Source organism: Babylonia areolata, chromosome 8, assembly GCF_041734735.1.
Source record: "Babylonia areolata isolate BAREFJ2019XMU chromosome 8, ASM4173473v1, whole genome shotgun sequence".
Lineage (NCBI taxonomy): Eukaryota > Metazoa > Mollusca > Gastropoda > Neogastropoda > Buccinidae > Babylonia > Babylonia areolata.
Genome location: NC_134883.1, coordinates 4,204,200 through 4,225,519, shown reverse-complemented (window position 1 = coordinate 4,225,519; position 21,320 = coordinate 4,204,200). Strand labels below are relative to the sequence as shown.

General features: G+C 45.5%; 1 protein-coding gene across 2 annotated transcripts; it reads right to left on the bottom strand.

The window, feature by feature from the left end:
- Window positions 1-276: 276 nt before the first annotated feature.
- Window positions 277-15,165, bottom strand: LOC143284465 (uncharacterized). Of its 2 annotated transcripts, none has more exons than XM_076591121.1 (4): window positions 15,095-15,165; window positions 10,343-10,487; window positions 9,018-9,151; window positions 277-2,739 (listed from the first exon to the last, which is right to left on the bottom strand). In XM_076591121.1, the coding sequence occupies exons 1-4, from the start codon at window positions 15,135-15,137 to the stop codon at window positions 2,402-2,404; spliced, it is 660 nt and encodes a 219-aa protein (XP_076447236.1). In that variant the 5' UTR covers window positions 15,138-15,165; the 3' UTR covers window positions 277-2,401. The 2 variants fall into 2 exon arrangements, with proteins under 2 accessions (XP_076447236.1, XP_076447235.1); XM_076591120.1 differs by lacking the exon at window positions 15,095-15,165 and adding an exon at window positions 13,113-13,727.
- Between the last annotated feature and the right edge of the window lie 6,155 nt (window positions 15,166-21,320).

The window sequence follows — 21,320 nt, the reverse complement described above, 5'->3', positions numbered from 1 at the left end:
CCAAACATACACACGCACGCACGTAAGCATGCACGCACGCACATATACATACACGCATGCATGCATCATGTTGAGCACTTTCACTGTGATTTCAAACATGAAAGTTTTGAACAAGGAGACAGGAAAAACGATAATCTGATTAAAAAAATGGATGCTGTACAAACACAGATCAAGATCAAAATCGACAAGTTATATAACGTCTCTATAAGAGAGATTTGTACATAATGAATAGAAAGATTTTTTTAAAGATACAACAGTCCTTGCGAGAAAAAAGAAAAGCATACATGCAACTGCTAACGTAATGAAAATACCTTTACATTTTCATTTCAATGAAGCAGTAGAACATGCAATCATAACCCTCACAGTGGTCATATTTTACGGAAATTTGAACGGAATCTTGAAAGAAGACAGAAAGCAACCGTTGCTCATCCACTTGGGTGACAAAAAAATTAAAGAATAAAACCTTCTTAAAAGTTTCGCCAATGTAATGCATTATCATATTACTTTAAGTTTTGGGATAAAGAAGATCGAGTAATAGATACAGAAACGAGACACTGCTTACTTTCCACAACATTCCGGGTTATTTCAAAGAAAAACCCTGATATCAGGGAAATGAAAAGGAGGAGGAGAAGGCGAAGAAAATAATCAAACTAGTGTAAACGTTCAACACATCTACCAAGTCAATAAAACTGACTTCTGTTTTTATGGACATCCCATTAGATTTTTTTTTTCAAAAAGAAACAAAAACTAAACCAAAAACATGCATTCCGTAATGAAAAGGCACTCGATTTAAAAGCAACAACAAGGCTTTGTGTTACAAAAAGGCAATCACATTATAAAAAGTCATTCGCATTATTAAAATAAAAAATTCCCATTATTCAAAGACATCCCAGCAGACATAGGATTGTCTATACCCGCTGCATGTATTTATCGACAGCACAGCCGGCCACTATAGATACGTGAGACATCAGAACAATGTGTTGGTCATCAACAGGTCTGAAGGTTGTGGGTGGGAGGTTGGTGCGTTTTCACTGAACAAACGAACGAACAAGATCTATATAATCATATACTCGAAAAATTCAGATCTGCGTGTTAAAAGCCGAGTGTCACACACACACACACACACACACACACACACACACACCATTCATCACCATCAGTGATTTCAGTACAAAGCAGTCTCTGGTGTATCTGAAAAGTTTCATTAATGTTGCAACTTATGAAAGTACTTCACATTTACTCAAGTGAATACTATAGTCGATTGTGCTATGCTGTGTGCAGTTAGCTGCATGAGTAAGATGCCGTGATTCCAACGGCACCAAGGAACTCATCTGTCAGGACTGGGTATGGGCCATTGGAGCAATAAGCTCGTTTCCTGACTGAAGTCAGCTGACTGCACAGTGGAAACGGGCACATCCCATTCACGAAAGACTGGACACCATAAAGGTTTTATTAAAGTAGATACAAACTGCTAACTAAATTTAAACATATTTCGATTCCATTTCAGTTGTTCGCATTTGAGAACTTAAAGTTGTGGCAGCGCATCTGAATAAACTGAACAAACTGGTCTGAAACTGCTTCACAACTCATTGCCTTCCCATCCTGAACGGTTTTATAAAATAGCCTTGTACAAGCCAGATCTCTTTGTTGCTGAAATGGCTTCAAGGTCAGCCGGCTTCAAGGTTGGACTGACATGCTAAGGCTGTCTCAAGAAATGGAATGGTTCTTCAGAACTGAGTTCATTACAGTACAATCTCAATGACTCCAGAAGCAGAACAGCGCCGTAAGGTCAGACTCAACTAGTTTCAAATCTGAGTCCTTTAACGCATAAGCCCGGTTGTTTTCTGGAGTGGGAACCGCTTTATGGAAGTGATCACTGCGCTCATTTCTGTTTAGCTGTGATACTTTCGGACACACAAACTCTTCTAGCCTCGGAAAAGACCGGCTCCATGGCGATACAAACTCTGACTTCCGTTCCGTTACAACACAACCATCACTATTTCAGAACTGTAATGGCTGTGCACAAACTCAGCCGGTTTCAGAATTGAATTTACCACATAAACAGTTCTGGTAGCTTCAAAATAATAATGTTGGCTTTTAGAACAAAGCACATTCAACTGAACTGCGTGTACACCTCGTTTCAAAATTGCTCACCTCACCAACCCCCTCCCCCAACCCGCTTCCCTCCCTTAGCGTACAACCTGACCTGTCGTGTCCACAAAACAAAGACTTAACGGATTTCTGAATCGCGTCCACTGAAAGAACAGTGGCTGAAATCAGAACAGCTCCTCACACGAATGTATACTAACTGGCTCCACAATGCTCTATCACAGTACAGTCATTTGCCTTCAGAACAGACACGTCCCTAGCCGTCACAGTCCAGACATCAACACCTCAGCGTTTAATCCCTCGTTTCTTCAGTCGCTGCCGTCGAAGACGACGATGACGGCGACGACAGAGGATCCGCGACGTTGTGTGAAGCTTTGACCACCTCATCGTAGGGGGGCGGTAAGAGCTCCTGTGGAGTCTGGGGGTCGTGCTCGCTGTAGGGCGGGGGAGACATGATCTGGCCGGACCCCTCGGGGACTGAGAGGCGGCTCTCCTCCAGCAGGATCAGGGTCCTCAGCGGGTTCCACCGGCAGACGCCAGAACCCGGCAGGCTGTCGCTGACCCCGGAACACACTGAGGGGCAGCCCCCGCCTGGGCTGCTGGGGCCCGACCGGCCTGCCTCCACGTTACCTGAACACCAGGGAGTGCACCCGTCAGTACATCCACACCAGGCAGTGCGTTCGTCAGTACATCCACACCAGGCAGTGCGTTCGTCAGTACATCCACACCAGGCAGTGTATTAGTCAGTACATCCACACCAGGCAGTGTATTAGTCAGTACATCCACACCAGGCAGTGCATTAGTCAGTACATCCACACCAGGCAGTGCATCAGTCAGTACATCCACACCAGGCAGTGCAAACGTCAGTACATCCACACCAGGCAGTGCATCAGTCAGTACATCCACACCAGTCAGTGCAACCGTCAGTACATCCACACCAGGCAGTGTATCAGTCAGAACATCCACACTAGGCAGTGCGTTTGTCAGTACATCCACACCAGGCAGTGTATTAGTCAGTACATCCACACCAGGCAGTGCATTAGTCAGTACATCCACACCAGGCAGTGCATCAGTCAGTACATCCACACCAGGCAGTGCATTAGTCAGTATATCCACACCAGTCAGTGAATTAGTACATCCACACCAGGCTGTGCGATTGTCAGTACATCCACACCAGGCAGTGCATTAGTAAGTACATCCACACCAGGCAGTGCATCAGTCAGTACATCCACACCAGGCTGTGCAACCGTCAGTACATCCACACCAGGCAGTGTATTAGTAAGTACATCCACACCAGGCAGTGTATTAGTCAGTACATCCACACCAGGCAGTGCGTTTGTCAGTACATCCACACCAGAGGGTGCATTATTGCACACAAGTTTGACAGTTCATCCACACCAGGCAGTGCATTAGTCGGTACATCCACACCAGGCTGTGCATCCATCAGTACATCCACACCAGGTTGTGTACTCGTCAGTGCATCCACACCAAACAGTACATACATCAGTACACCCACACCAGGCAGTGCATCCATCAGTACATCCACAGCGGGCAGTGCGTTTGTCAGTACATTGACACCAGACAGGACATTCATCAGTACATCCACACCAGGCAGTGAAGCCATTAGTACATCCACACCATGCAGTGCATTCGTCAGTACATCTATCAGTTGGCCACTGACTCGGTCGGTCGGTCTGACTGGCTACATGCCGATGTGACCACATGTCATTGTGATCATGTGTGGTTGTGACCTGGTGTCGTTGTGACCACGTGTCGTTGTGACCAGGTGTCATTGTGACAACGTGTGGTTGTGACCACGTGTCGTTGTGACCAGGTGTCATTGTGACAACGTGTGGTTGTGACCAAGTTTCGTTGTGACTACGTGTCATTGTGACCAAGTGTCGTTGTGACCACGTGTTGTTTTGACAAAGTTTCGTTGTGACCACGTGTCGTTGTGACAAAGTTTCGTTGTGACCACGTGTCGTTGTGACAAAGTTTCGTTGTGACCAAGTGTCGTTGTGACAAAGTTTCGTTGTGACCACGTGTCGTTGTGACCACGTCATTGTGACCAAGTGTCGTTGTAATCACGTGCCGTTGTGACCACGAGTCGTGGTGATCACGTGTCGTTGTGACCACGTGTCGTTGTGACAAAGTTTCGTTGTCATCACGTGTCGTTGTGACCACGTGTCGTGGTGATCACGTGTCGTTGTGACCACGTGTCGTTGTGACAAAGTTTCGTTGTCATCACGTGTCGTTGTGACCACGTGTCGTTGTGACAAAGTTTCGTTGTGATCACGTGTCGTTGTGACCACGTGTCGTTCTGAGCAAATGTTGTAATCATGTCCTTTTTTTCTTATGCCGTTGTGACCATGATTTTTAATATTTTTTACCAAAGAGTGGCAGACCTGATACTACAATAGTTCTCGTAATTATATCTCTTTCATTTTCATTTCGTGTGATGACTGTGTGGACGGCGGAACTTTTTTCCGCAGTGTGGATGCAGATGTCTGCTCTGTGTTTCTTCAATATGGTTGAAAAATATCCACACACAACTCTCTCTCTCTCACACACACAGATCAATAAAACATAGTGACTGGATGTTATGTCTCCAGCAATCAGATGCGGCAATAAACAGGCTGGTAAAGTAAAATACTGGAATACTCCACTCTGGCCTCTCACAGCTGACGTCACACAGCTCTCTCTCTCTCTCTTCCCATGTCATAAGGACCTCATGGCCAATGACATTAAAGTGTCAAAGCGTCTCTCTACCGCTCTCTCTCTCTCTTTAACACACACTCGAAATGCTTTTATCTATCAATCATTTGATATTCATAGATAAAGACAGTTTCTTTCAATCTACCTAACGGGAAGACACCAATCTATTCAATCGGATATATATGTAACGTACAGACATGGCGTGTATGTATATGAGTGAGGAAAGGGTAGGGGGTACCAGGTGAAATAGGCGGTAAAACGTGTCAAAACATGACAATCAATTCTGTGTCATGCTTGCAACCGGATGGCATTATTATGTAATTCAATTCACTTTTGAAACAAAGTCTTTTAGACCGGTCTGAGCAATAACGGATTAATCATGCTTCGTGTGTTACTTTGACTTCTGAAACAGTATGTTGGTTGTTTGAATTTCTTTCTTCTTTTTTTTTTTTTAAACACTTATGACAGTTATCATGACATTATATTTCAATGTGTTCTACACAAGGGACGAGGTGAGTGTAAAGGAGGTAGGATGTGGGCACACGCGCCGGTACACTTTGTCATTTGTTACACACACACAAACACACACGCAAGCACGCACACTAACACACTCACACATTCACACGCACACACACACACACACGCAAGCACGCACACAAACACACTCACACACACACACACGCAAGCACGCACACAAACACACACACACAAACACACACTCACACACAAACACACTCACACACACACACACTCACACACACACACAAACACACGCACACACAAACACACTCACACACACACACACACGCAAGCACGCACACAAACACACACATAAACACACATAAACACACACACACACTCACACACACACACACACACAAACACTCACACACAAACACACACACACACACACACACACACAAACACACACATAAACACACACACACACAAACACACTCACACACACTCACACAAACACACACGCACGCACGCACACACACACAGCGCCATATGCCTTGTGTGGTGTTGTGACTTTGACCCTCTTTCTCCGTTTCTTTTGTCCCTCCTTTTTTTCTTTTTTCTTTCTTTCTTTTTTAAAATTATCATCATTATTTCTTTATATAATAAAATTAACTTCAAAGCACACAAACAAGCCAAACTGATACACCCCCCTTCCTATTTTTGTCATAAGTTTTATCCTTCTTTTCTTTTTTCTTTTTTTTTTCGTGTTGTTTTCAAAGCAGAAATAAGAATTCGCATTGGTACAGCCACTGCAGCCATGACCAAACTGAACAGAGTGTGGAAAAGTAACATCCGATTCTCCACAAAATTCAAACTCTACAAAGCCCTGGTGGTCTCCATTGTACTGTATGGTTGCGAGGCATGGACACTGACGGCCGAAACTGAAAGGAAGATCCAGGCTTTCGAGAACAAATGCCTGAGGAAGCTCCTTCAAATTTCCTGGATCGAGCACAGGACCAATGAATATGTACAGAGCAGAATTAAGAACCTTGCTGGACCTCAGGAACCTCTCCTTTCAACTGTGAAGAGACGCAAGCTGATATGGTTTGGGCACAACACTCGACACACCAGTCTGTCCAAAACAATCATGCAAGGCACCATCGAGGGCGGGAGAAGAAGAGGAAGACAGCGGAAGAACTGGCATGAGAACATCAAACAATGCACCGGACTCCATACACGTGAGCTGCTGCCAGAGGCTGCCGACAGAGACATATGGAGAAGGGAGGTTGCGTCTGCGGTCCTCAGGCTTCCCCCAACGACTACTTGTCGTTATGGGCCTGAGGTGAGGTGAGGTGAGGTGAGGTGAGGTGAGGTTGTTTTCATATTCGGTTACCAAACCCACATACCGCCTGCCAGTTACAACGTAATCCCTTATGTTCTGAAAATCCCTTCCCACGGTTTTCGGTGGTTGAGTGGTGGTGTTTGTTTGGGTCTGGTTTTTAAGTTTTGTATCGGGTTTTATTTTCCTGCAGTGCTAGCCGTGTCATCCGATGCCAAGGAATTTGCTGTCTTTTTTTTTTTTTTTTTTTTTTTAATTTTGTTGACAATGACAAAGTGGTCCGATATAACTGTGTATGTGTGCGTGCCTGCCTGCCTGCGTGTGTGTGTGTGTGTGTGTGTGTGTGTGTGTGTGTGTGTGTGTGTGTGTGTGTGTGTGGGTGTGTGCGTGTGTGTCACAGTGTACGTGCATGTGACAATGTTTGAATATGCTCTTTTATTGTTTGTGTGTTCTTTTGTTGTTGTCTTTTTCCGTCTGCGGGTCAGCTAATTTACCAGTCTGCAGGTCAGCTAAACTACCAGTCTGCAGGTCAGCTAATTTACCAGTCTGCAGGTCAGCTAATTTACCAGTCTGTGGGTCAGCTAATTTACCAGTCTGTGGGTCAGCTAATTTACCAGTCTGTGGGTCAGCTAATTTACCAGTCTGCGGGTCTGCTAAGCTACCAGTCTGCAGGTCAGCTAATTTACCAGTCTGCGGGTCAGCTAAACTACCAGTCTGCAGGTCAGCTAATTTACCAGTCTGCAGGCCAGCTAATTTACCAGTCTGCGGGTCAGCTAATTTACCAGTCTGCAGGTCAGCTAAACTACCAGTCTGCAGGTCAGCTAAACTACCAGTCTGCAGGCCAGCTAATTTACCAGTCTGCAGGCCAGCTAATTTACCAGTCTGCAGGCCAGCTAATTTACCAGTCTGCAGGTCAGCTAAACTACCAGTCTGCAGGCCAGCTAATTTACCAGTCTGCGGGTCAGCTAATTTACCAGTCTGCAGGCCAGCTAATTTACCAGTCTGCGGGTCAGCTAATTTACCAGTCTGCGGGTCAGCTAATTTACCAGTCTGCGGGTCAGCTAATTTACCAGTCTGCCGGTCAGCTAATTTACCAGTCTGCGGGTCAGCTAAGCTACCAGTCTGCAGGTCAGCTAAGCTACCAGTCTGCAGGTCAGCTAAGCTACCAATCTGCGGGTCAGCTAAGCTACCAGTCTGCAGGTCAGCTAAGCTACCAATCTGCGGGTCAGCTAAGCTACCAATCTGCAGGTCAGCTAAGCTACCAATCTGCGGGTCAGCTAAGCTACCAGTCTGCAGGTCAGCTAAGCTACCAATCTGCGGGTCAGCTAAGCTACCAGTCTGCAGGTCAGCTAAGCTACCAGTCTGCAGGTCAGCTAAGCTACCAATCTGCAGGTCAGCTAAGCTACCAATCTGCGGGTCAGCTAAGCTACCAATCTGCAGGTCAGCTAAGCTACCAATCTGCGGGTCAGCTAAGCTACCAGTCTGCAGGTCAGCTAAGCTACCAATCTGCAGGTCAGCTAAGCTACCAATCTGCGGGTCAGCTAAGCTACCAATCTGCGGGTCAGCTAAGCTACCAATCTGCGGGTCAGCTAAGCTACCAGTCTGCAGGTAAGAAAAAACCAGTCTGCGGGTCAGCTAATTTACCAGTCTGCGGGTCAGCTAATTTACCAGTCTGTGGGTCAGCTAAGCTACCAGTCTGCAGGTCAGCTAATTTACCAGTCTGCAGGTCAGCTAATTTACCAGTCTGCAGGTTAGCTAATTTACCAGTCTGCAGGTCAGCTAATTTACCAGTCTCAGCTAATTTACCAGTCTGTGGGTCAGCTAATTTACCAGTCTGCAGGTCAGCTAATTTGCCAGTCTCAGCTAATTTACCAGTCTCAGCTAATTTACCAGTCTGCAGGTCAGCTAAGCTACCAGTCTGTTTGCATCCCCACTTCCCTCTCATTCTTACTCACAGACTCACTTATACACGTGCATTTGCCTACACACACACACACACACACACACACACAAACAGGCGCAGGGGTGTCTATTTTGCCAGGATCAACAGCGTTAGGCGAATACTTAATCACGAGAAAAGAAAGAATAGAAAGCACGACTAACACCAAATTTCTTTCATGTGAATCGTTTTTGTTTTTTTGTTTTTTTTTTCCGAAACGGGCATTCAGAGCTTAAATGTGCCCTCAGAACAGTGAAAGAAAAAAGTAGGTATACCATCGAAAACACAATGGTTATCGAAGACTTGGGCATGGTTTGAGGGAACAGGAGTAGGAGACTGCGACTGAGGAGATAAATCAATTCATTTGTGAATACACGAACGAATGAATGATAAACTTTCTGGGAACAGACAGGCAAGGATGAATCCAACGGATAGACAGACGGACAGACTGACCAGTGTCACGCCGCGCCCTCCTGTTGGCTGTGTTGAGCCGTTTGGCGGCCATGCGGTACCGGACGATGCACAGAAAGAGCAGCAACAGGGTCACCACGCATGCCCCCACTACCGCTATCACCTGCACGGAGTAACTGTAACACACACACACACACACACACACAACACACGCACATACACACACACACACGCACATACACACACGCACGCACGCACACACATGAATTAATTCAGAGAATGAACAAATGCATGGTTTTGAATGAAGTAATGAATGGTCTATTCACAAACAGGCCACAGGCCCTCATGAATGGATATTTCAATAGCAACAATAGACAATAACATAATTTGCTGATAAATAAACAATAAAAACACGACCATGAAATGACTGTTTCTCTAAATATGTAAGCCTTGTATAAAAACAAAAGAAAAATTACGTACATCAGGTTTTGTGTATGACATCAATAAACTCCGTCTGAACCAAAAAAATTGTATGTACTGTATTTGTATTTCTTTTTATCACGACAGATTTCTCTGTGTGAAATTCGGGCTGCTCTCCCCAGGGAGAGCACGTCGCTACACTACACCGCCACCCATTTTTTTGTATTTTTTCCTGCGTGCGGTTTTATTTGCTTTTCCTATCGAAGTGGATTTTTCTACAGAATTTTGCCAGGAACAATCCTTTTGTTGCCGTGGGTTCTTTTACGTGCGCTAAGTGCATGCTGCACACGGGACCTCGGTTTATCGTCTCATCCGAATGACTAGCGTCCAGACCACCACTCAAGGTCTGGTGGAGGGGGAGAAAATATCGGCGGCTGAGCCGTGATTCGAACCTGCGCGTTCAGATTCTCTCGTTTCCTAGGCGGACGCGTTACCTCTAGGCCATCACACCACATATATTCAGAGGCAGGAAGAAACTGAGAAAGAGAGAGATGTTGACAGGTAGGTAGATTGCAATAGGTACAAAAACAGAAAAATGTAGGTAGCCAAACAGGTAGATGAAAAGGAGGACACAGAATGAATGAAGGTCGATGCAAGTGTTGGTGGGAAGAGGGGGTACAGAACTAGCAGACACCCTGCAACTCTGATATGGACAGGTTGACAGGTGTGTACAGGTAGAGAAATGAACAGGTATGTAGGTCAACAGATAGAAGAGCAGAAAGGATAGTGAACGAACACTGATACATATGTTGTAGAGGATAAAGACATCAGACACTGACACTCAGAGATACTTCACACACAACACAGACACACGTATTCACCACACACACTCCACTGGCACACACACAGACACACACACACACTGGCACACAGACACGCAGACACACCCGGGCAGGTTGGGACCACTGGGATGACAGCACTGGTTGTTGTCACAACAGCCGTAGTTACAATTACTCTGGCATAACTCGCGATCCTCCGCCGCTGATTTCTCCTCTTCCGTCATTTCCCTGTCACTGGGACGGTCGGCCTTGGCTGTGGACACAATTCATTGTATTCTATTTGTATTTCTTTTTATCAAAACAGATTTCTCTGTGTGAAATTCGGGCTGCTCTCCCCAGGGAGAGCGCGTCGCTACACTACAGCGCCACCCATTTTTTTTGTATTTTTTCCTGCATGCAGTTTTATTTGTTTTTCCTATCGATGTGGATTTTTCTACAGAATTTTGCCAGGAACAACCCTTTTGTTGCCGTGGGCTCTTTTACGTGCGCTAAGTGCATGCTGCACACGGGACCTCGGTTTATCGTCTCATCCGAATGACTAGCGTCCAGACCACCACTCAAGGTCTAGTGGAGGGGGAGAAAATATCGGCGGCTGAACCGTGATTCGAACCAGCGCGCTCAGATTCTCTCGCTTCCTAGGCGGACGCGTTACCTCTAGGCCATCACTCCATGTAATGTATTACAATGTATTGTACTGTATTGTACTGCATTACTCTTAGTCACAACAGACTTCTCTGAAATTTGGGCTGCTCTCCCCAGGGAGAGCATGCAAGCGTGTTTGTTGTTCCGATCAAAGTGGATTTCTCTACATAATTTTATCCAGGGACAATCCCTTTGTTGCCGTGCCGGGGTTCTTGTGAATCCCGGTTAATTTCATGTTACATACGGGAACTCCCGGTTTATCGTCTCAAACGAATTACTAGCGTTCAGACCTGATCACTCAAGGTCTACTAATGGGGGAGAAAATAGTGGCGAGTGTGTTGGATTCAATCACGTATGCTCAGATTCTCTCGCTTCCAGTGTGCGGATGCGTTACCACAAAGCCAGCACTACGTGTGTATTATTTGAGGATAAAAACAACATAATAGTTGAGGAAAACATGTGCGAGTAAACAACAGATTATTCCTTTCTTTTGGTCTCTTCTCCTCCTTCGTCTGCTGCTGCCCCCCCCCCCCCCCCCCCCGCTCCCCCTCTGTCACCCACCCGGCCTCTCTCTCATTGCGTGGCGTGTGTTCGCTATTTCCTGTGTGTGCGTGGTGGTCGTAGGTTTGGGAGTGGGTGGGAGGTCGTGAGTGTATGCATTCCATGTGGCGTCCACGTGCATGCTTGTGTGCGGTGGGTCAGTGTGTGTGTGTGTGTGTGTGTGTGTGTGTGTGTGTGTGTGTGTGTGTGCACGCAGTCCAAGAGAAAAACTGCGGAAAAACAAACAGGCAGACAGACACATACGCACACATCTCCAGTCAGACATGTCAACACCGCATCATTTCGCTTGAACACTGGACACTGACAGTGACAGACTCTAAAAAGTGCAACATTTCAACTCGCTTGATCATAACGTTTATATTCCTATCTTTATACCAACTTTGTGACTAGTCAAGTTGTTTGCTGACACTGAACACTGAATTTTTTTTCTCAAGACCACAAAAGTCACGGTCTTTTGAAAGTTTTCAGTCGCCATCGGCAAAAACACGCTTCTCGACACGTGACGTTCTGTTCCTTGCTGGACAACACTGACACTTCTATGTACTTTCTGCATTCAAGGCCAAACACTAAAAAGGTGACCTATCAGCAGTTGTGGGTTATCTTGACTGGCGGGTGGCCCGGTTGATGGAAGGCGCAATAGCCAAATGGTTTAGACGTTTGACTTTCAATCTGTGGGTCCTGGGTTCGAATCACGGTAACGGCGCCTGGTGGGTAAAGGGTGGAGATTTTTCCGATCTCCCAGGTCAACACAGACCTGCTAGTGCCTGCTAGTCCCTTCGTGTGTATACGCACGCAGAAGATCAAATACGCACGTAAAAGATCCTGTAACCCATGTCAGCGTTCGGTGGGTTATGGAGACACGAAAATACCCAGCACGCACAAAAATGCTAGTTATGGTCAAACTTTATGACCGCTGATGTGTGTATGTGGTGTAGCGTATATGGTTTTGTCCGAACGCAGTGACGCCTCCTTGAGCTACTGAAACTGAAACTATGACCGCTGAGCATTAATGGAAGAAGAAGGAGAAGAACAACGGCGACGTCTAGTCGGTTCATCGCGTGATTCCCGTTATAAGAACCTTAACTGGAATCTCACCCTTTCTCCTTATGGTCTTCTTTCTTTCAACCAACCCTGTCTTAAAAAAAAAAAGGAAAAGTTTTTATAGAAAGTGTTTGGATGAAATAAACCAGCTCTCTTGCATTGATGGAGAACAGAAGGGGGCCAGAGAGAGGCAGAGAGAGAGAGAATTGTACGCAAACTTCCGTGCATCGATGTCAGTCCCATATGTCGACATCATGATTACTCGACATGCAAGTCTAACCCTCGTTTACACAAAAGAAGGGGAGTGTTTATGTAGCACACAACTGTATACACATACTGTGCCCATGCGACTCCCACCCCCACCCCCGCCCACCTCTTTTCAATGATCCCACCACGGGTGGAATGGCATGTCTGCCATTAAAAGGTTCACCACACCGTGGCTGAATGAAAAAGACACAGGCTTGTTTCGTGTGTGTGTGTGTGTGTGTGTGTGTGTGTGTGCACGTCTCCCCGTGTTGGTGTGTCAGTCTCTCTGACTCTCAAACACTCAGGAAGTATCCCTCAACACTTGTTCAGTAAGCAAACTCAACACCACCTCCAGCAACAAGCGTGACAAAACAAACACACGTCATACCAAACAGCGTGGCAAGGTGGGCGAAGATTCCAGTCAATAACCACAAACGTCTGGCTGGGAGAAGCGCAGAAGCGAATTCCCAACCTTGAACACCCATTGTGTCAGCTGAGAAACTTGGAAATAATTCGTTGCCGAGTTGTCTTCCCCCTGTACAGTACGTGCTTCTATCAAACTCCAAGCTTGTTCTGTCTTGGAAATGTTCGGACTTTCTCAGCAATACTTGTAAACTTTGATCTCAGTCTCGTCTTGGTCGTTCTTTGCATATACAGTAGTAGCTTGGTAAAATGAATACTGTGTCGAGCATTAAACATGCACGCGAATAATAAATGAACACCAACAGATCTGAATGTAGACGTTCAATCAATTCGTCACAACAGTTCCACAACAGGACGACGTAAATAATGTTGCTGCTGACAATAGAATAACTTCCCCTATACCTGTTGTTGCGATAGTGTTACAGCATTTTACATCAACTCTGCAGTTTTGATATCCAAAACGAATTCACTTTACTAGCTGCGGAGTGGACAAAACACAAATCAAATTTACGTAAACACCCGTTCTCCAAAGCTGCCGCCCAGGTAATGCTTGAACTCACAACTACCCGCTTCGCTCAAACACACTCTGGTGATGACCTTCACCTTCATCCAAAAAACCTCGACCACAGGCGCTGGAAGTGAACTGATGGAATAACTGGAAAGTTGTTCTATTTTTGTTCCAGATTTGATCGAAAGCGTATACAGTAGGTGATGGTGATTATTTATTATTTTAGGTAACTCATGTAGTCAAATGCAAACAGATAAGTATATCACAGATGAAGAATTCAAAAGTTTCTTTAATCGTACTGTCGGGTTCCTGTGTGTGTCCTTTTGGGGTTATTCCGGGTGTCGGTCAAGTGACCCTGACCTAAAATGAAGTCCACCGAATTTTTTCGTTGTCAGTCATGAGAACGCAATCAGTCTGTGGAGTATATAAATAGATGCTGTGCAGATAAGATATCTGCGGTCTGTGTGTTTACAAACAAAGCAGGCGAACAAGCTTCACTTTCTGCCTGCATCCCTGTCTGTCTGAGGGAGGGAGAGATTGATACACAGACACACAGAATGAGGTGGTCCTAAACACACTGACATTCAAAAATCTTATATGCAAGTCACACACACACACACACACACACACACTGACACACACACATTGACACGCACACGCCCGCACGTACACACAAACACACACACACACTCTCTCTCTCCCCTTTTTTAACCCCGAAGTGACGCAAAAAATCAGCCCATCTCCTGAGCGCAAAGAACAAACCATGGAGAGTACAGAGCACTGGGCTAATGGGGCAGGAGGGGGGAGAGTGCCCCCGTTTTTGTTTCACGCCAGACAACACATGCACAAGTCCTACGTACTATACCGCAAATACAAAACATAACTGTGTAAGTATCTTGCTGTGTCGCCACGACAGGCAAGAACTAGGTTAACCCCAGAGATCACTCGCGGGAAAAACAACAACTGTGTCATGTCCCAAACGGTGCCAGCTGACCTGAACGGAAAGAACGTTGACTGATGTTGCTACAGGGAGCCTCAGTGAAGAAAAGAGCATAGCACAGTGGTGGCAGCAGGGCTGTTCAGCACTCTTCACCGTTAACGCCAAGGGAGACAGGAAAGGACAGTTTTGTGGCAGACGTGTGTTCTGCGGGCCCCCAAACCATGTGCTTTGGCGTGTGTTGAAACAAGCAAGTCAAAGATGTGAGTGTGATGTGAGGTTGTGCCGCTCTGAACTGGAAAACTGCCGTGCTGTGAACTCTCTCTCTCTCTCTCCCTCTCTGTCTCTCTCTCCCTCTCTCTCTCTCAGAAAAGGGAAAGGGGGAGATGGATGATACACAGTAGAGGGGTGGGAAGGGAGAGAGCATTATAGATGTGAGGGTTTAGATGATTGTAGGAGTTAGTGAGCTGGAAGGATTATTTCAGAAGAGGTGCATGCTCACACCTGGGCAATTTGAGAATCAGCTTCCCGGCTCTCTGGAGCATGTGAAGGGGATACCGTGGGGTGCCAGTGAGGAGAGCACTGCCATCATCATACCTGGACAGAACAAGAGAGCAGACAAGAAGTTTTGGTTGCCTGTGAAAACAGCGATGAATGATGCACATTTTCATAGTTACAGGTATACTGTCTAGCACAAATTTCAGATGTGCTCTTTGAAAGATTCAGCCAGTCTCATCGAAAATCACAGCCAGATTACGAACATGGATGATGGACAAGATCTTGTCTCAAGTGTTACTGCAGATCGTCAGTGGTTGGAAGTGATGGTTCTTTTTTTTTTTTTTTTTTAAACTTATAAGAGGCAGTTAACAAAACTTCTTTTTTATCATTAAACTACAGTTCGTTGAGTGTCGTCCAAGATTTTATGTCACAAATACAGTTTTGCCCATCAGTCAGAATCACTTGATGGATTTCAGTTCAGTTGCTGTACTGACGTGACTGGTAGAGCCAGGTGTGTGTCAGGAGCAAATATTTCGTGAGATAAAAAGTGAGATCGAGAAACTGGTATCGTGTACATGATAAACAAGATAGGTCCAAACAGAACCTTGTGGAATTCCGTATTACAGGAATGTAGCAGGTGCATTGAGACCATTTACTTAAGACTTTCTTTGTTTTAGTTGAGACATAAGATTATTTTTTGTTCTCTCTTTATTTTTGCTGATTTTATTTTACTTTTTTTTTCTTTTTTTTTTTGTTAATGACGGTCGTTGGGCTGTTTATAGAAGCACTTGAACTTGAAAAATACCACAATTTGACAAGTTGGTCTGTTAATGCGTGGAACCACAAAGAGTGTTACTCCCATTCTTTTCGGCCTAACTGATGTCAGCAGATCTTTACAGGGTCCGATGAGCTGCTTGACGGTTTGGTGCTCTTGTTCACTGGTGACATGATCAGATTTTCTGATGTTTTGTTTCTTAAATCACACCTCATTTCCATGGCTTCAATTCTTTCCAAATCCCCATGAGGGTCATGTCTCGCATGCAGACAGGAAAATGAAATATACCAGTGCATGCAAGAGTCTGATCTTGTGTTTCGTGGAGATGTTGCTGTCCTTCCATATAGGGATAGTCTGATCAGTGCTAATGTTGTCTTTGCTACCCATGAGAGGATTTCTAGTTTGGATCCTTCATTGCTGACAATGGAACCCAGGTATGCGAACTACTGAAATCAATGTCGTCTGCGACTAAGCGAGGGTTCATGATGGTTCTTCCTCCAATGGTGAATGTGCTGACTTGATCTTCAATCACGTCACTCTTGATGCATTCCAAGGATATGTTGGTAAGCGTGGGAGACAGAAGGCAGCCCCGACAGACTCGAACTGAAGTACGTAACGACTCTTCTATACTAAGCATCCTGTGTGAGTACCTCACTAGTCGGTTGGGAGCCATGATAGTTGCTGGACGGTGTTGATAAGCTTTTGCCCGATGTTAACAATTTCAATGTGGCCCTTAGTGCCTCCTGCCAGACTCTGTCAAACGCCTTGTCGAAGTCTATGAAGATGCGGTAGAATTCCCTTTGGTGGGGGTGTTTTCGCAAAGGGTACACCGGTTTCAGACCTGTTCGATGGTACTTCTGTCTTTGCGGAATCCAGCATGTTCTTCAGCAATGATGGTATTTGCTTGCAACTATTAACTGTTAAGAATAATTTTGAGCATTACCTCAGTTTTCTTTCTTTCTTGGGGTAGATGTAGGTATGGGAACATTATCAGATACTGATCTGTCGGACTGTTGAAGTGTGGAACGGTTACGTTTGTCAGATACTGACAAGTCGGACTGTTGAGGTGTGCGACCTCTACAGTTATCAGATACCGACATCGGTGACTGTTGATGAGTAGAACCCTTAACATTCTGAGATTGTGACATGTAGGACTGTTAAGGAATGGGACCTATAAGATTTTCAGATACTAACATGTTCGACTGATGAGCTGTGGGGCTGTCATGTTTGTCAGACACTGACATGTCGGTCTGTTGAGGTGTAGGACTGTCATGTTTGTCAGACACTGACATGTCGGTCTGTTGAGGTGTAGGACTGTCATGTTTGTCAGACACTGACATGTCGGTCTGTCATGTTTGTCAGACACTGACATGTCGGTCTGTTGAGGTGTAGGACTGTCATGTTTGTCAGACACTGACATGTCGGTCTGTCATGTTTGTCAGACACTGACATGTCGGTCTGTTGAGGTGTAAGACTGTCATGTTTGTCAGACACTGACATGTCGGACTGTTGAGGTGTAGGACTGTTATGTTTGTCAGACACTGACATGTCGGTCTGTTGAGGTGTAGGACTGTCATGTTTGTCAGACACTGACATGTCGGTCTGTTGAGGTGTAGGACTGTTATGTTTGTCAGACACTGACATGTCGGTCTGTTGAGGTGTAGGACTGTTATGTTTGTCAGACACTGACATGTCGGTCTGTTGAGGTGTAGGACTGTTATGTTTGTCAGACACTGACATGTCGGACTGTTGAGGTGTAGGACTGTCATGTTTGTCAGACACTGACATGTCAGTCTGTTGAGGTGTAGGACTGTTATGTTTGTCAGACACTGACATGTCGGACTGTTGAGGTGTAGGACTGTCATGTTTGTCAGACACTGACATGTCGGACTGTTGAGGTGTAGGACTGTCATGTTTGTCAGACATTGACATGTCGGTCTGTTGAGGTGTAGGACTGTTATGTTTGTCAGACATTGACATGTCGGTCTGTCATGTTTGTCAGACACTGACATGTCGGTCTGTTGAGGTGTAGGACTGTCATGTTTGTCAGACACTGACATGTCGGTCTGTTGAGGTGTGGGACTGTTATGTTTGTCAGACATTGACATGTCGGTCTGTTGAGGTGTAGGACTGTTATGTTTGTCAGACACTGACATGTCGGTCTGTTGAGGTGTAGGACTGTTATGTTTGTCAGACACTGACATGTCGGTCTGTTGAGGTGTAGGACTGTTATGTTTGTCAGACATTGACATGTCGGACTGTTGAGGTGTAGGACTGTTATGTTTGTCAGACATTGACATGTCGGTCTGTTGAGGTGTAGGACTGTTATGTTTGTCAGACACCAACATGTCGATCTGTTGAGGTGTAGGACTGTTATGTTTGTCAGACACCAACATGTCGATCTGTTGAGGTGTAGGACTGTTATGTTTGTCAGACACCAACATGTCGATCTGTTGAGGTGTAGGACTGTTATGTTTGTCAGACATTGACGTGTCGGTCTGTCATGTTTGTCAGACACTGACATGTCGGTCTGTTGAGGTGTAGGACTGTCATGTTTGTCAGACACTGACATGTCGGTCTGTCATGTTTGTCAGACACTGACATGTCGGTCTGTTGAGGTGTAGGACTGTCATGTTTGTCAGACACTGACATGTCGGTCTGTTGAGGTGTAGGACTGTTATGTTTGTCAGACACTGACATGTCGGTCTGTTGAGGTGTAGGACTGTCATGTTTGTCAGACACTGACATGTCGGTCTGTCATGTTTGTCAGACACTGACATGTCGGTCTGTTGAGGTGTAGGACTGTTATGTTTGTCAGACACTGACATGTAGGACTGTTGAGGTGTAGGACTGTTGAGGTGTAGGACTGTTGAGGTGTAGGACTGCTATGTTTGTCAGATACTGACATATAGGACTGTTGAGGTGTAGGACTGTCATGTTTGTCAGACACTGACATGTCGGTCTGTTGAGGTGTAGGACTGTCATGTTTGTCAGACACTGACATATCGGTCTGTCATGTTTGTCAGACACTGACATGTCGGTCTGTTGAGGTGTAGGACTGTTGAGGTGTAGGACTGCTATGTTTGTCAGATACTGACATGTCGGTCTGTTGAGGTGTAGGACTGTCATGTTTGTCAGACACTGACATGTCGGTCTGTCATGTTTGTCAGACACTGACATGTCGGTCTGTTGAGGTGTAGGACTGTCATGTTTGTCAGACACTGACATGTCGGTCTGTCATGGTTGTCAGACACTGACATGTCGGTCTGTTGAGGTGTAGGACTGTCATGTTTGTCAGACACTGACATGTCGGTCTGTTGAGGTGTGGGACTGTTATGTTTGTCAGACATTGACATGTCGGTCTGTTGAGGTGTAGGACTGTTATGTTTGTCAGACACTGACATGTCGGTCTGTTGAGGTGTAGGACTGTTATGTTTGTCAGACACTGACATGTCGGTCTGTTGAGGTGTAGGACTGTTATGTTTGTTAGACATTGACATGTCGGTCTGTTGAGGTGTAGGACTGTCATGTTTGTCAGACACTGACATGTCGGTCTGTTGAGGTGTGGGACTGTTATGTTTGTCAGACATTGACATGTCGGTCTGTTGAGGTGTGGGACTGTTATGTTTGTCAGACATTGACATGTCGGTCTGTTGAGGTGTGGGACTGTTATGTTTGTCAGACATTGACATGTCGGTCTGTTGAGGTGTAGGACTGTCATGTTTGTCAGACACTGACATGTCGGTTTGTCATGTTTATCAGACATTGACATGTCGGACTGTTGAGGTGTAGGACTGTTATGTTTGTCAGATACTGACATGTAGGACTGTTGAGGTGTAGGACTGTTGAGGTGTAGGACTGTTATGTTTGTCAGACACTGAAATGTCGGTCTGTTGAGGTGTGTGGGATCATTGCGACTGTCAAGGTCGCAATCGTTATTTAATATATCCGTGTCCCAGTGAAAATCACGACGATCAAACCGTGTATAATGTTTGTTTCCCATTCCGACGCCGACGAAATAAGTTCCACTTTGGCAAGAGTACAGGTCCCCAGACAGCTCCATCCCCACCACCCCACACCCTTGGTGCTGATTGTCTGGCTGTTTCCCTGCCCCTCTTCTTGTTCTCAGTCCCCCTTCCAAACGTTTCTTGATGTCTGGCTTCAGCATGAAATCAGTAGGTTCTTGAAATTATTCATATGTTGAATTTTCAAATCCGGCAAATCTGTGCAATGAATAACCCAACAATAGAGTAGAATACGACAGAATATTACTGTTTACATCTAAAATGAATACATATACGAATAAATAAGTCAATGATGGATTTAATGCAATAGAATACTGTTTACATCGATAAATGAATGCATATATGAATTAATAAGTCAATAATGGAATATATGCAATAGAATATTAGTGTCTGAATGAGATAAATGAAGATACAATTATGGATGAATAAATCATTAATGGAGTAGAATACAACAGACTATTAGTGTTTAAATATATGAATTAATAGATCCACATTTCAAAATGCGAAATGCTACAAGTTTTTTAGATACGCGGTACAGAAACAAACAACAGATAGGATTCTCTCTGAAGTTGTCCAGAGTCTACCAGTTCAGCCATCATGACGAAGATTTGCTTTGCATGGCTCCGAGTAGATCGCCGTGTCGTAGTCACGTCACGCACTGCGTTCACTTGAGTGCGCAATAACGTCACACAAACAACGAGTTTCAAATCAGCCGTTCAAAAACACACCCCTCAACACGAGGAGAAGACACTGTGAACAGTAAACCACTGACTTACCCGAAGGTTCGTGGCTTGATATTGACCGTGTAGTAGTCAGGTCACGCAGTCAGGTGCACGGTGCACACTTCAGGGAATGCACCCCAAGCCAGAGGTGCATCAGCTATTCTGGAAGGGCCGAGTTTGTTCAGCTTGAAGAACTGCCCTTCGCCTTAGCGTGGACTTGGGAAATTTCGTGATGTTGGCCAGTTGTCAAGTCCCAGTATTGCAGTGTAGTGGCCGAACGACAATTGGCCTGTTGTCAAGTCCCAGTAATGCAGTTCAGTGGCCGACCGACAATGGGCCAGTTGTCAAGTCCCAGTATTGCAGTTCAGTGGCCGAACAACATCGGGCCAGTTGTCAAGTCCCAGTATTGCAGTGCAGTGGCGGAACAACATCGGGCCAGTTGTCAAGTCCCAGTATTGCAGTGCAGTGGCGGAACAACATCGGGCCAGTTGTCAAGTCCCAGTATTGCAGTGCAGTGGCGGAACAACATCGGGCCAGTTGTCAAGTCCCAGTATTGCAGTGCAGTGGCCGATCAACAACGGGCCAGTTGTCAAGTCCCAGTATAGGAGTTCAGTGGCCGAACACTAAACAACGGGCCAGTTGTCAAGTCCCAGTACTACAGTGCAGTGGCCGAACACTAAACAACGGGCCAGTTGTCAAGTCCCAGTA